Raw genomic sequence first — 12,118 nt, forward strand, 5'->3', positions numbered from 1 at the left:
TAACCATGAAATTTAAAGAACAGATTAAATATATTCCAAACTATATTTTTATGGCTAATCAAGAGTTAATGAATCACTGTCAGATAATTAATATAAAGTGAACCATAATTAAGAATTTTTTGTGTTTATTTAGACAATTGTGTGGGAAGTTGGTTCTTAACTCTCTGGAAAAACTTCACTGAGAATAAAGTAAATGAATATAGCAAAAATGAACATTCAATTATGTGTATATTCAGAAGTGAAAATGTAGTGAAGAGAGGTCAGAGGCAAGAAAGCTTGCCAGGCGTCTTCACTTCAATTGTCTGTGTAAATCTCAAGGCTGTCTGCATCTGTAAAACACTTTGAAGAAGATGGAGGCACCACCAGAAGCAGCTGAAAGAGCCCAGCCTCACACTTCTGCTTCTCTGGTGGTTTTTGCTACGTCTGTATCACTGTGGGAGGGTAGCTGCTACTCTGTTGACAGTAATAAGTTGCAACATCTTCAGGCTCCACAGTGTTGATGCTGAGGGTGAAATCTGTCCCTGACCCACTGCCACTGAACCTGGAGGGGATCCCAGAGACAGACGCAGAAGCATACTGGATGAGAAGCCTTGGAGCCTCATTTGGTTTTTGCTGATACCAGTGTAAGCTAGTGCTAATACCCTGGCTGGCCTTACAGGCCATGGTGACTCTTTCTCCTGGAGTCACAGACAAGATGGCTGGAGACTGAGTCAGTACAATGTCATCTCTGGAGGCTGAAAACATAGGAGAAATATTAGTAGATCACATTATTGCATATAAAAGTCACTTCTAAACTGCTTTTAAAACGATTATTTTATTGTAGCAAGTTTTTAGAACCTGAAGTTAAATTCCATGTGAGGCTGTGCTTCCTAATAATGTAAGAAAATTCTATATTTAATTATCACTTCTATTTTTTGCCCTGTCTAAAATCTCATACCTGAAACCCAGAAGAACAGAAGCCCAAGGAGCTGAGATATGGACACCATCTTCCAGCTTTCCCTGTGTTTATGTGTGTCGTGACACAGCCCAGAGAAAGACCTTCTTATAATATTCTAAGAGGCAGGGACCCAAGAAGGAAGAAGCACTTATGCAAATGATACTGACTTCATATATGTCCCAATAAAGGGCTGCTCAGGAGAGCAGGCTCATGTTCCTTTGGGGAGTCTATCTCCCTCTTCTGGTTACCTGATGAGATGCTGAGATTCAAAGAGAATTGTGCATGTATCTCACATACATGGATGCAAAATTAGCACAGTCTAAGAAAGTATCTGGGATACACTCAGTAGTTTGAAATTTAGAGCATCTCTTAACCATCCTCCAGGTTCAGGGTTGTGTTGTTCTCCTTGATGTTTCTTTCAATATGGACTGAATCCCATTTCACTGTCTAAACAGTCCAAGAAGTATCACAACATATAATACTAAAGAGATATCATATTAATGAGATATCATGGACAAGAAAATAGAAAGTCTGGATGTCATAGGAATATGTATTTTTCCCGAGGTTGGAATGAAAACGTTATTAAATTTCACAATCAAAGATCAAAGATCTGAATATCAAAATATTTGTTTAGCACTGTCCAGATAAACTCTCAATATTGCTTCTTGTGTGTTTTACCATCAAAACTGATACAGGGTTATGGGGAAATAATTATGGAATGTTCAAACAAATATCTTACCAAGTACTTGATTTTTTATGCTACATAAAGGCAACAATTCTAATGCAGTTTAAATCAGGTGAGAAAATTTCATCAGGTCCATTTGAAGAAAGAAGTATTCCTTTTACTTGAGCTATGTAAGCAAGCCATAGCATATTTTTTATGTACAAATAATGTCTCAGCTTTCTGAAAGTCCGCAATATCCACAAAACAGACTATCAAGATTCTAGAGGGATGAAAGTAGGAGGAGAGGGGAGCCCTGATTAAGTGTTGTGGGAGTGCAGTAACAATAGAAAGCAATGCACAATTTCCTTAGACAGATACAAATACCATATGACCTAGCTATGCCTTTCCTGTGGGTGTACCTAAAGGACTGTGTAGCCTATAACAGATATAAATGCACATCCACACATTTTTCTTGTTGTGTAGGCCCAAATACCCAGGGTCAGATAATCTCACCTTGCTTTACCCAGCAGCGCTGCATAATGAGATGATTTCCACACAGGAATGCTTGTCAGGTGTTTGGAAGTGTCTACACCTGGATGTATGATGTGCTTTGATCTTGAAAATGCAGGTCTTTCCCCCCTCCCTTTGGAATGTTATAAAAAGCCTTTTGAAAAAAACTTGGAGGCTGTTGGGTATTGATCTAGACTCTCCTGAAACTATCCTGTGTTTCTGCCTTTCCTCTTCTTGACTAGGTCTCTCTTTCTATCTAATATTTTCTAATCCCTCTCTCCTCCTCCTAAGAACCCTAGAATAGGTGGAAAATGTGGGAGAAGGACTATTTCAGATCCCCACTGCTTGTGTGTGCACAATAGCTAGGAAATGAACTTGGAAGTTCACAAAAAGATGAATGGATAAAAAAATGTTGTACATCTGTGCAATGGAATTTTGTTCAGATATAAAAAACCATGAAATTATGAAAGTTTTGAGAATTTGGATGAAACTGGAAAATTTTATTGAATGAATCAGTCCAGTCCCAGAATGATAAGTGACATATTCACTCATTCCTAAATCATATCATCAATTTTTTTCATTTTTATGTTTAATTTTGGCTATACCTATATGTAAGGAGCTAGAAAAGGATCCCCAGATGGGATAGGTCTTTGGGAGGGGATATATCACAACACATGTATTAGTAAATTAAAAGGGGGAGATGCTTTGAGAAGAAATGTTTGTCTGTGGTTGGTGTGAGATGTTGAAAAAGAGAAGGGTTAAATATGTTAATATTATTTTACTATCCCAAAAAGAACAATAAATCAGTCAAGTAAATCATACTTCATGAGCATATTTAGGACAATGAGTCATTTATTATAATGGAATATCTGTTGACTAGCATTATGCAGGCATTCAATACAAGGAACAGAAGTATGTAATCACCACACAATGGTGGTGTTTTATTTGTACTGAAATGTGCTTTTATTGGCATGTTAATAAATAAAGTTCCCTGGGGGTCAGAGCTAATAGCAAGACATAGCAGATCTGGGCATTTGTGGTGCATGTCTTTAATCCCAGCACTTGGTAGACAGAGCTAGGTAGATCTTTGTGTGTTCAAGGATACAACCAGCATTGGAGACACACACCTTTAATCTCAATACCAACCATAGAAGACCTGGAAGTCTCTTCAGACAGGCAGTGACGAGGCAGTCATGTGTTTGGGTTTACAACCAATGAGAAGGCAGAACAGAAAGACTATATAAAGACAAACCCACAGGAAGTAGATCTCTTTTGGAGAGGTCTCTTGGCTGAATAGGCTAGCTGCAGCAGGCGGTAAGGCTCTTAGCTCTGATCTCTTGGCTTTCTTCTTTGCATTGGTTCTGTGTTTCTTATTTAATAAGACAGTTGGTTACATCTACACCACACTTTCCATTAACTATCAGGAAACAAGATTGTAATGTTAAACAACTTAAATAAAATATCAGGGATTAAGCTGACACCAAAAACATCAAAACACAATCATACATGGACAAATTAAAGTATCACAGACAATGCCTCAGTTTGTTCTGTTTCCTTTTTTCTCTCATTGAAAACAGATTTTTCCCAATATAATATATCCTGGTTATGGTTCCCCCTCATCTGCTTCTCCCAGCCCTTTCCCACCTGACCTCCCATTTGGATCCACACCATTTCAGTCTTTTATTAGAAAATGAAAAGGCTTCTTTCTATAATAATATAATAATATAATATAATATAATATAATATAATATAATATAATATAATATAATATAATATAATATATTAAGATAAAAAACAATTAACATCAGAATTTGATAAAACAGATAGAAAAATGTTGTTGTGTGCCATCTTTCATCACCTTAAGAAGTGAAAAGAAGGTGGAAGATTGATCACACAACTGACTTTTTTATCTGAGGGAGTAAAACTTAATTCTCTGGGGCCAGAGAAAAGGGGAAAAGCACACACCCACACACATCTTCAACATGTCAAGGTCTCTCTTATTTTTTCTTTCCCTCTTTCCTGTTGTTTCCCCTCTGTCTCTTTCCTCGTGTCTTCCTTCTAACTCCTCCGTTCTTCCTACCTCTCGCCCTCTACAGCTTATATATGCCAGCAAAATTTTTCAGGCAACATAAAAATTACAATGAGTTTACATTATATTTTTCAAGTGAATGATCAAAATGAATATAAGTAAAAACAGCATGTTCCCCAATACTCCAATATATAGCTAAACATTTTACATATTATTGGTATTAAACAAATTATTTCCTAGTACATACATAAATTCCTATCTAAGCAAACTCTTATAGATTAACAAAGTGTAAGAAAATAAGATGTTTTTCTCAAAAGTTCTTTAACTGGCAGGATGTATTTTTGCTGTTAAAAAGAAAGGATCAATCAGTTTACTATTTGTCTCAAAAGGTATTCTCATAAAAATAGTAAAAGAATCACAAATCTAAACTTTTTTGGACAGGCATGTCTTTATTTGGCTTACATGTCAGTTCATCATTGACAGAAGTCAAGGCAGGAACTCAAACAGAGTTGGGACTTGGAAGCACTAACTGAATCAAGAGGCCATGAAGGAATACTGCTCACTGGCTTGCGCCCCATGGCTTGTTCTGTCTGCTTTCTTAAATAACCCAAGAGTGGCAGTCAGAGGTGGCCCACCCACAATAGTCTGGATTCTCCCACATCAATCACTAAGCAAGAAAATGTGCCCACAGACTTTGCTGTAAGGCCAGTATACTTTTTTAGACTCAGTCTTCTCCTTCTGCTGCTGTGATATATTCAGAGTGTAGTGAGAAGTTCCCTTTCCTCCATTCCATCTTAAAAATTGATTCTTTGTTTTATTTTTTACTTTTTGTTTTGGTCATTTCTGAAAGTTCATGATTCTCCTGCCATCCCTCAGTTTAAAGAGCATCTCCTTTCTCTCTGCAGCTTTTAGTTGCCAATGATGGTTGAGTGGCACCAATCCACTGTCCTCTGTCTATTTTGTCCTTTACTTTAACTCTCCTATATTCATGGAATATGTCTTCTCTCAAAGACATGTTTAGCTTATAATATGTTCCTAATTAAAATATAATAAATTGCTTTCTCTATCTACTTCTATTCCATACAATTTCGTAAGAGAGAATTATTTAATCTTAATAACTGCTAGGTCCTCAAGTATTAGTAATGTGGGTCTATGTAAATTCTAACTGCTCAATCAATGTCTATTCATAGGCTGTATGAATAATTTACCAAGAATAAACCAGGAACTGAATTATATTTTGTCATTTGACCAATGAAGTAGTACTGTGAGACCTTTAGGCATAAAGTGGATTCTAGTATCAGAAATAAGTTTCTTTGTGTTAAGGGCAACTTTAGGTGAAGTGGCACCTAAGTTTGCTCATTACTTGATTAATACAATCAGCAGTTTAGAAATATAATACCGTTGTCCATACCTTCCCAAGGAGTGATAAAATTGGGTGATCTCCACATTTCAGATCATGAGTGTAAAGCATTCTTGGAAAACTGCCACTGAGATGTGTACAGACTTGTTAACCTAGGTTTCCTGTGATGATGCAATAATAAACATTGGCCTCCAAGTTGGGATGATATAAACAGTCCAACAAATGAGATAACTAGTCCATATAAATGAGCTTCAGAGAAGTCACTTACAGAGTAATGGAAGAGTTGCTTTCCTCCTGTTCACAGACTTGGCACAGTTTTCATGCTAAGCTCCTCTTTTGTGTAGCTTTAGTTCCATAAGAAAATTATAGCAAACCTGTGCTTATGTCACCACCTAATGTCAAAGCAGCAGAAGTGCCTGCAGGGGACATAACAGACTTGAGCAAAGTCATATATTCATGTGGACTCAGTTCCAGTTCACATCGGGGGTGCTGCTGACCTTGTAACCTACAACTACTCTGGAAAGAATGGCTTTATCTGGTACATTCTGGCATGCAGAATAATTCAATGGTATCCTGGCACATGATGGGGGTTGAGGTATGATCTTAATTAGTCTTATTAAATAAAATCTCAGTGTCAGATATTAGGGTGAAAGCTGAAAGATCAGATAAGCAGATGAACAGTCACTGGACTTCTTATTTCTATGAATCCTCAGACTGAATGGGGCTGAGATGCTGTCTCCACCTGCCTTACATTCATATCTCTACCTCCTTAGTGCTGAGATCATGATGGGAAAGCGTACAGAGATGGCCAGCCAAATTAGTGGAAACCCATGAACTATGGACCAATAGCTGTGGAGCCCCCATGGAACTGGACTAGGCTCTCTGAATACCTGAAACAATAGTTCAGCTTGAACTGTTTGGGGGGGGGGTCACAGGCAGTGGGATTGGAAGCTGTCCCTGGTGCATGAGTGGGCTTTTTAGAGCTCCATTCCTAAGGTGTGACACCTTGCGCAGCCTTGGTGCAGGGAGAGGGGCTTGGACCTGCCTCAACTGAATGTACCAGGCTCTCCTCACTCTCCATTGGAGACCTTGACTTGCAGGAAGTGGGAACAGGGTGTGGGTTGCGGGGGGGGGGGGGGGCGGGAGAGAAGGAAGGAGGGGATATCTGTGGCTGGTATGTGAAATGTAGAGAAAATTTCTGAATAATAAAAATTAAAAAAATATGTCACACAGACATAACATTATTCTCTAAATTCTAAAAGTACTTTATTTTTCTCTTATGTTAAAAATTATGCTGCCCTCATTCCTGGATGTATAGATTCCTCTCATGCATCAATCATTTGGTGTCTTACTCTGCAGTACTTTACGATGAATGTTCTGACTTAGTGCTGGGAGACTCAGTTTCCTCATCTTAAATCATTATTCTGTATAGCTGGAGAGTTTCTCTCCAGGTAGCACCAAGTCCCCATAGTCGCTCAGCCCACTTATAAAATAAACACAGAGATGCTTATATTATTTAAACTGTTTGGCCTAATGGCTCAGGCTTCTAGATAGCAGTTCTTATATCTTAAATTAACCCATTTCTATTAATCTATAAGTTGCCACGTGGCTCCTGGCTTTCCAGTATCTTAAAATTTCATGGCGGTGGCTGGGCAGTGTCTCTCTGTCTCAGCCTTCCACTTCCCAGCCCTCTCCTCTCTCTTTGTCCCACCTATACTTCCTATCTAGCTACTGGCCAATCAGCATTTTATTTATAAATCAATCATCCATAGCAATTCTGCCTATAGCCAAGAAGATCCCCCTGGAATTGGATCCTGGGGCAGTAAAAGCACAGACTATGGTTTACTTAGGCCACATCCAGTTAATTTTTTACACAAGGCCTGAAGACCAAAATCTTTGTACATTGTAAATTGTAGATGTAACCAATTGTATTATTAAAATAAGAAACACAGAGCCAAGGTAAAAGAGAAAAGCCGAGAGGTCAGAGCTCAGAGATAAAATCTTACCTCCTGCAGTGCTCCTAGCTTCCCCGAGAGAGGGAGGTACTTCCTGTGTCTCTGTTTAAATAATCTTTCTGTTCTGCCTTCTCATTGGTTGTAAACCCAACCACATGACTGCCTCATCACTGCCTGTAAGTACCGCCCTCCAGGTCTTAAAGGCGTATGTCTCCAATACTGGCTGTATCCCTGAACACACAGAAATCTACCTAGCTCTTCTAACCACCACGCTCTTACTATGGCTCTAATAGCTCTGACCCCAGGGCAACTTTATTTATTAACATAAAATTAAAATAACATTTCAGTACAAATAAAATATCACCACATTTCCCCTTTTCTATTTTAATAAAAAGAAAAAAGGCAAAAGGTTATAACTAACAAAAGAAAAACTATATACAAAAGTACAATAACTATATACAATATATACAAGTAACAAATACCTAAACGATGTCTAGTCCATTTGTATTTGACAAATCAGAGAAAATAATTCCCTTATCTATCCTATTTTAGTAAGTCCAAAATGTATCTAATTCACTTTCTATCCTAATTAATCTTCAACTATAACTAACTAATCTTCAACTCCCTCAGAGACCCAAGAAGGAAATAATATTAGCTAACAAAAATAAAAACAGGAAGTGCACAAAAGCAACTTCCAAAAATTTTGTGAGTTGACAGAAACAGCCAGCTGCCTGGGCAGTCACCTGAGGTTTCTCCACAGTGTTGGGGCATCATCTTCAGCCTATAGGCTTATGGTATCTGACAGACTCATTTGTGAAGTAGGTTGTACACAAGGTCAACAGTTCAACCTCACACTGGGTGAGAGCAGTCCATGTACCAGAAACACCTGAATTCCACTAGTGTCATGTCATGATTCAGGATTTTAAATTCTGGAAATTGTTGATGGTTTTTGAATTCAGCTGTCCATTCTTCTTGGCTGTGTATATATGGCTTCATCTAAGCATGCCCTTCTCCACATCCCTCTATTAAATGCCAGTCTACTATTGAGAGGCGTGAGCTTTCAGTTGCTGTTCCATTGCACAACAGAAGCCATCGGCCCACTGCCTGTTCAGCTGCCTTCGAAGAAAAGGACACTGTACCTTTTCCGGATTGTGAAGTCCACTTCAGGGATGGTGCCATATTGTCCTGGCCTCAGAAGATGCCTTTTGATAAAGCCATAACCACACTTGTTTTGGCAGGAATCAGTAGTCCTTTGTTTCGTGTTCTGTCTGTCCATTTTGTCCTGTTGATTTGAGGATACTTTGTTGTCCAGTGGCTAACTTTTGCCACAATGAAAATTAACTCCATATGCAGTTTCTTCAATGCCCATATTTTCTCTGAAGTAGATTGGTACTGCCAGGAGCCGACATGTCTCAAAAAAGAAAAATTTCTAAGTTATTAAAATATTTTAAATGCCATATTCGTTAGATCTCTGAAGGGTTTGAAGATGACCTGTCTAAAATATATCTGCTCAATTTTTAAAACATATCTAATATGACTACAATTTCTATTGTAATGTCTAACTACTAACTTTCATTTCTTTATATCCTAATAGTTGGTAATAATGTAAAGTATTTAAAACTAGTAATTGTCTTTTTCTTTTCTTTCTTTTTTTTTTTAAACAAAAACCTTAAATCTAATCTCCTTTGCTTAGCCTTTTTCCTAACCCTTGACAACTTGTAACCAACCCCCCTAAACAATGAAAATTATCCCAGACCCAAAACCCGTTAAAAAGAACCAAAAAAACTACCCGCCCCACACCACTTCTTTGGCAATGTGGGTGTCATATTCTTAAAATTGCTTGCTGCTGGGTATGGGCGAAGTTATCTTTATCCTGAAAGAAAAATTTTAGGTTAATTGTCAAATTCTAGGAAAGGTAACTATATCCTTCATTATTATCCAGTCTGTGTATAATGCCAAAGTTCAGGGTTTATCTCAAGTCCTTATTCAAGTAGTCTTTGAGACTGGATCATCTCAGCTAGTCATCTCAAAATTGCTCTGAGCACCTTGTAGTTCAAAGCTGATCTATAGATGATGTTTGTCAGTTCAGTGATATTATTATTGTCCACGTGGAATTGTTGTTGTTGTTGTTGTTGTGGTGGGGCCCCATCTTCTTCCTGGAGATTTCAGTTGATGTTAGGCCTGGCCATGATTTCCTGCAGAAAACTGATAAGAGACTCGAACACAAAGACATATATATGCAGCTAATTGAAGCCTTTTTTCTAGAATTAGATAGTACTCTATATGACCATTCATATCTTAACAAAGTTTAAAATGTATATATATATTAATCTTGTAAATTTTGATATAAAATTTATACTTTAAGAAAAGTTTAAAGAATCAGAATAGAATCAAAGAGTTGAGATTAGTAATAGAATAGTCCCTTAATTAATTTGGCTTTTGTCCTGTCCCATAGCAGAAAATGGCTCTTTTATTCTGTCATGATACAGGGAGTTTGTATTTTCATTTTAACAACATGCTTGAGTTTAAAGAAGGAGAGAGCCATTCTCCAACTCCAAAGTCAGCTTTAAATTTTAATTGAACTGGGACTATTAGAAAACCAATAGTGTTAAATCTTTAGAGAAAAGCAGAAACAAACATTTAAGAAGACATAAAATTTTTTAGATAATATATACCCATATGCCATATACTCCAATATACTCTGTTTCCTGGGATAGATGATTTGTCCCTTTTCTTCAGTTGTCTCATTTGTCTTGTGTCCTTCAGATTCCTTAACCTTCATTCTCCTAAAAGACAAAAACAAAAACCTTCCCCCAAGACTAATTTTGGGGATGTTCCTTTTTGGCAAGTTATTATCTGATTAAATGAAAAGACATGTGTTACAGGTACAAGTTAGTTTAAATTGGATGTTCATGCTGGTTGATGAACTATCACCTCCTCTAATTAAGAGGTTTTTCTTGTTCAAATCAAACCTTTATCAATTTTGATGGTATCCACAGCTTATCTTCTCCTGTAGAAACAAAAGCAAAACCTCGTCCCCAACGTAATACATACCCTGGTTTCCATTCTGAGGTCAGCACATCCTTAAAGTATATAGGCTGATTTAATTCTGTAGTTTTTTCTATTACCCAATGTCTCTCTGCAGCTGTTGTTCCTTTCTCATTGGCATTCAGAAAATTCAAAGTTAATAGAGCATTATGCAGTCTATTTCTGGGGGTTTTTGTTACTCCTTTCTGTTTATTTAGCATATCCTTTAGAGTTCTGTTTGACCTTTCTATAACTGCTTGACCTGTAGGATTATGTGGTATACCTGTAATATGCTTTATACTGTAATAAGCAAAAAACTGTTTCATTTTAACAGAGACATATGATGGAGCATTGTCAGTTTTGATTTGTGAAGGTATACCCATGATGGCCATAACTTCTAGCAAATGAGTGATTACAGAATCAGCTTTTTCAGAACTCAGAGCAGTTGCCCATTGAAATCCTGAATAAGTATCAATAGTGTGGTGTACATATTTCAGTTTTCCAAATTCTGCAAAGTGAAACACATCCATCTGCCAGATTTCATTTCTCTGAGTACCCTTTGGGTTACATCCTGCTGGTAATGGCGTTTGATTATAGAAGGAACAAGTAGGACATTTCTTTACTATTTCTTTGGCTTGTTGCCAGGTTATGGAAAAATCCTTTTTTAATCCTTTACTATTGACATGATGTTTTTTATGAAATTCTGAGGCCTCCAGCACATTTCCTATCAATAATTTATCAATCTCATCATTGCCTTGTGCTAGAGGGCCTGGCAGACCAGTATGAGATCGGATGTGAGTTATATATAAAGGATGACTCCTTTTCCTGATTGTATATTGTAATTGAATAAATAGTGAAGTTAATTCTGAAGCATCAGGGATAAATTCTGCAGTCTCAATATGTAATACCACTCTTTCAGCATACTGAGAGTCAGTTACTATGTTGAGAGGTTCTGAAAAATCCATTAATACCAACAGAATAGCATACAATTCTGATTTTTGCACTGAATTATAAGGACTTTGTACCACTTTACTTAAATTTTCTGATTTGTAACCTGCCTTTCCTTGTTTGTTGGCATCTGTATAAAATGTACGAACTCCAGATATGGGTTTTTGACGTACAATTCGAGGCAAGATCCAATCAGCTCTCTTTATAAAATCAATTCTGTTGCTTTTGGGATATTTGCTGTTAATTTCTCCCAAAAAATTACTGCAAGCTCTTTGCCAAGGTTCACTTTCTGTCCATAATTTTTCAATGTCCTCCTTAGTTAAAGGTACGACAATTTCTGCTGGGTCTATTCCTGCTAATTGACGAAGTCTCAATTTTCCTTTCCAAATCAAGTCAGAGATTTTTTTCCCCATAAGTTTTTAATTTTTTATTTGGTTTATTTGGTAAAAATATCCATTCCAATATAATATCTTCCCTCTGCATTAATATTCCAGTAGGGGAATGCCTAGAAGGTAAAATAACCAAAATGCAATCCAGCTTTGGATCAATACGATCCACGTGCCCTTCATGTACTTTCTTTTCTACCAAGGCCAATTCTTTCTCAGCTTCAGGTGATAATTCTCTTGGACTATTTAAGTCCTTGTCACCTTCTAAGGTTTTGAACAAATTAGTCAGTTCATCATTTTTT

The 12,118-nt window shown here is 37.2% G+C and overlaps 1 gene segment (V, D, J or C); it reads right to left on the reverse strand.

The window, feature by feature from the left end:
• Positions 1-417: 417 nt before the first annotated feature.
• LOC143272225 (immunoglobulin kappa variable 5-48-like) lies at positions 418-986 on the reverse strand. The segment is given in 2 exon segments: positions 418-734; positions 938-986. Coding segments are annotated over 2 exon segments (366 nt in total).
• Positions 987-12,118: the final 11,132 nt, after the last annotated feature.

The sequence above is a fragment of the Peromyscus maniculatus genome, chromosome 3, assembly GCF_049852395.1.
Source record: "Peromyscus maniculatus bairdii isolate BWxNUB_F1_BW_parent chromosome 3, HU_Pman_BW_mat_3.1, whole genome shotgun sequence".
In the NCBI taxonomy this organism is placed as follows: domain Eukaryota; kingdom Metazoa; phylum Chordata; class Mammalia; order Rodentia; family Cricetidae; genus Peromyscus; species Peromyscus maniculatus.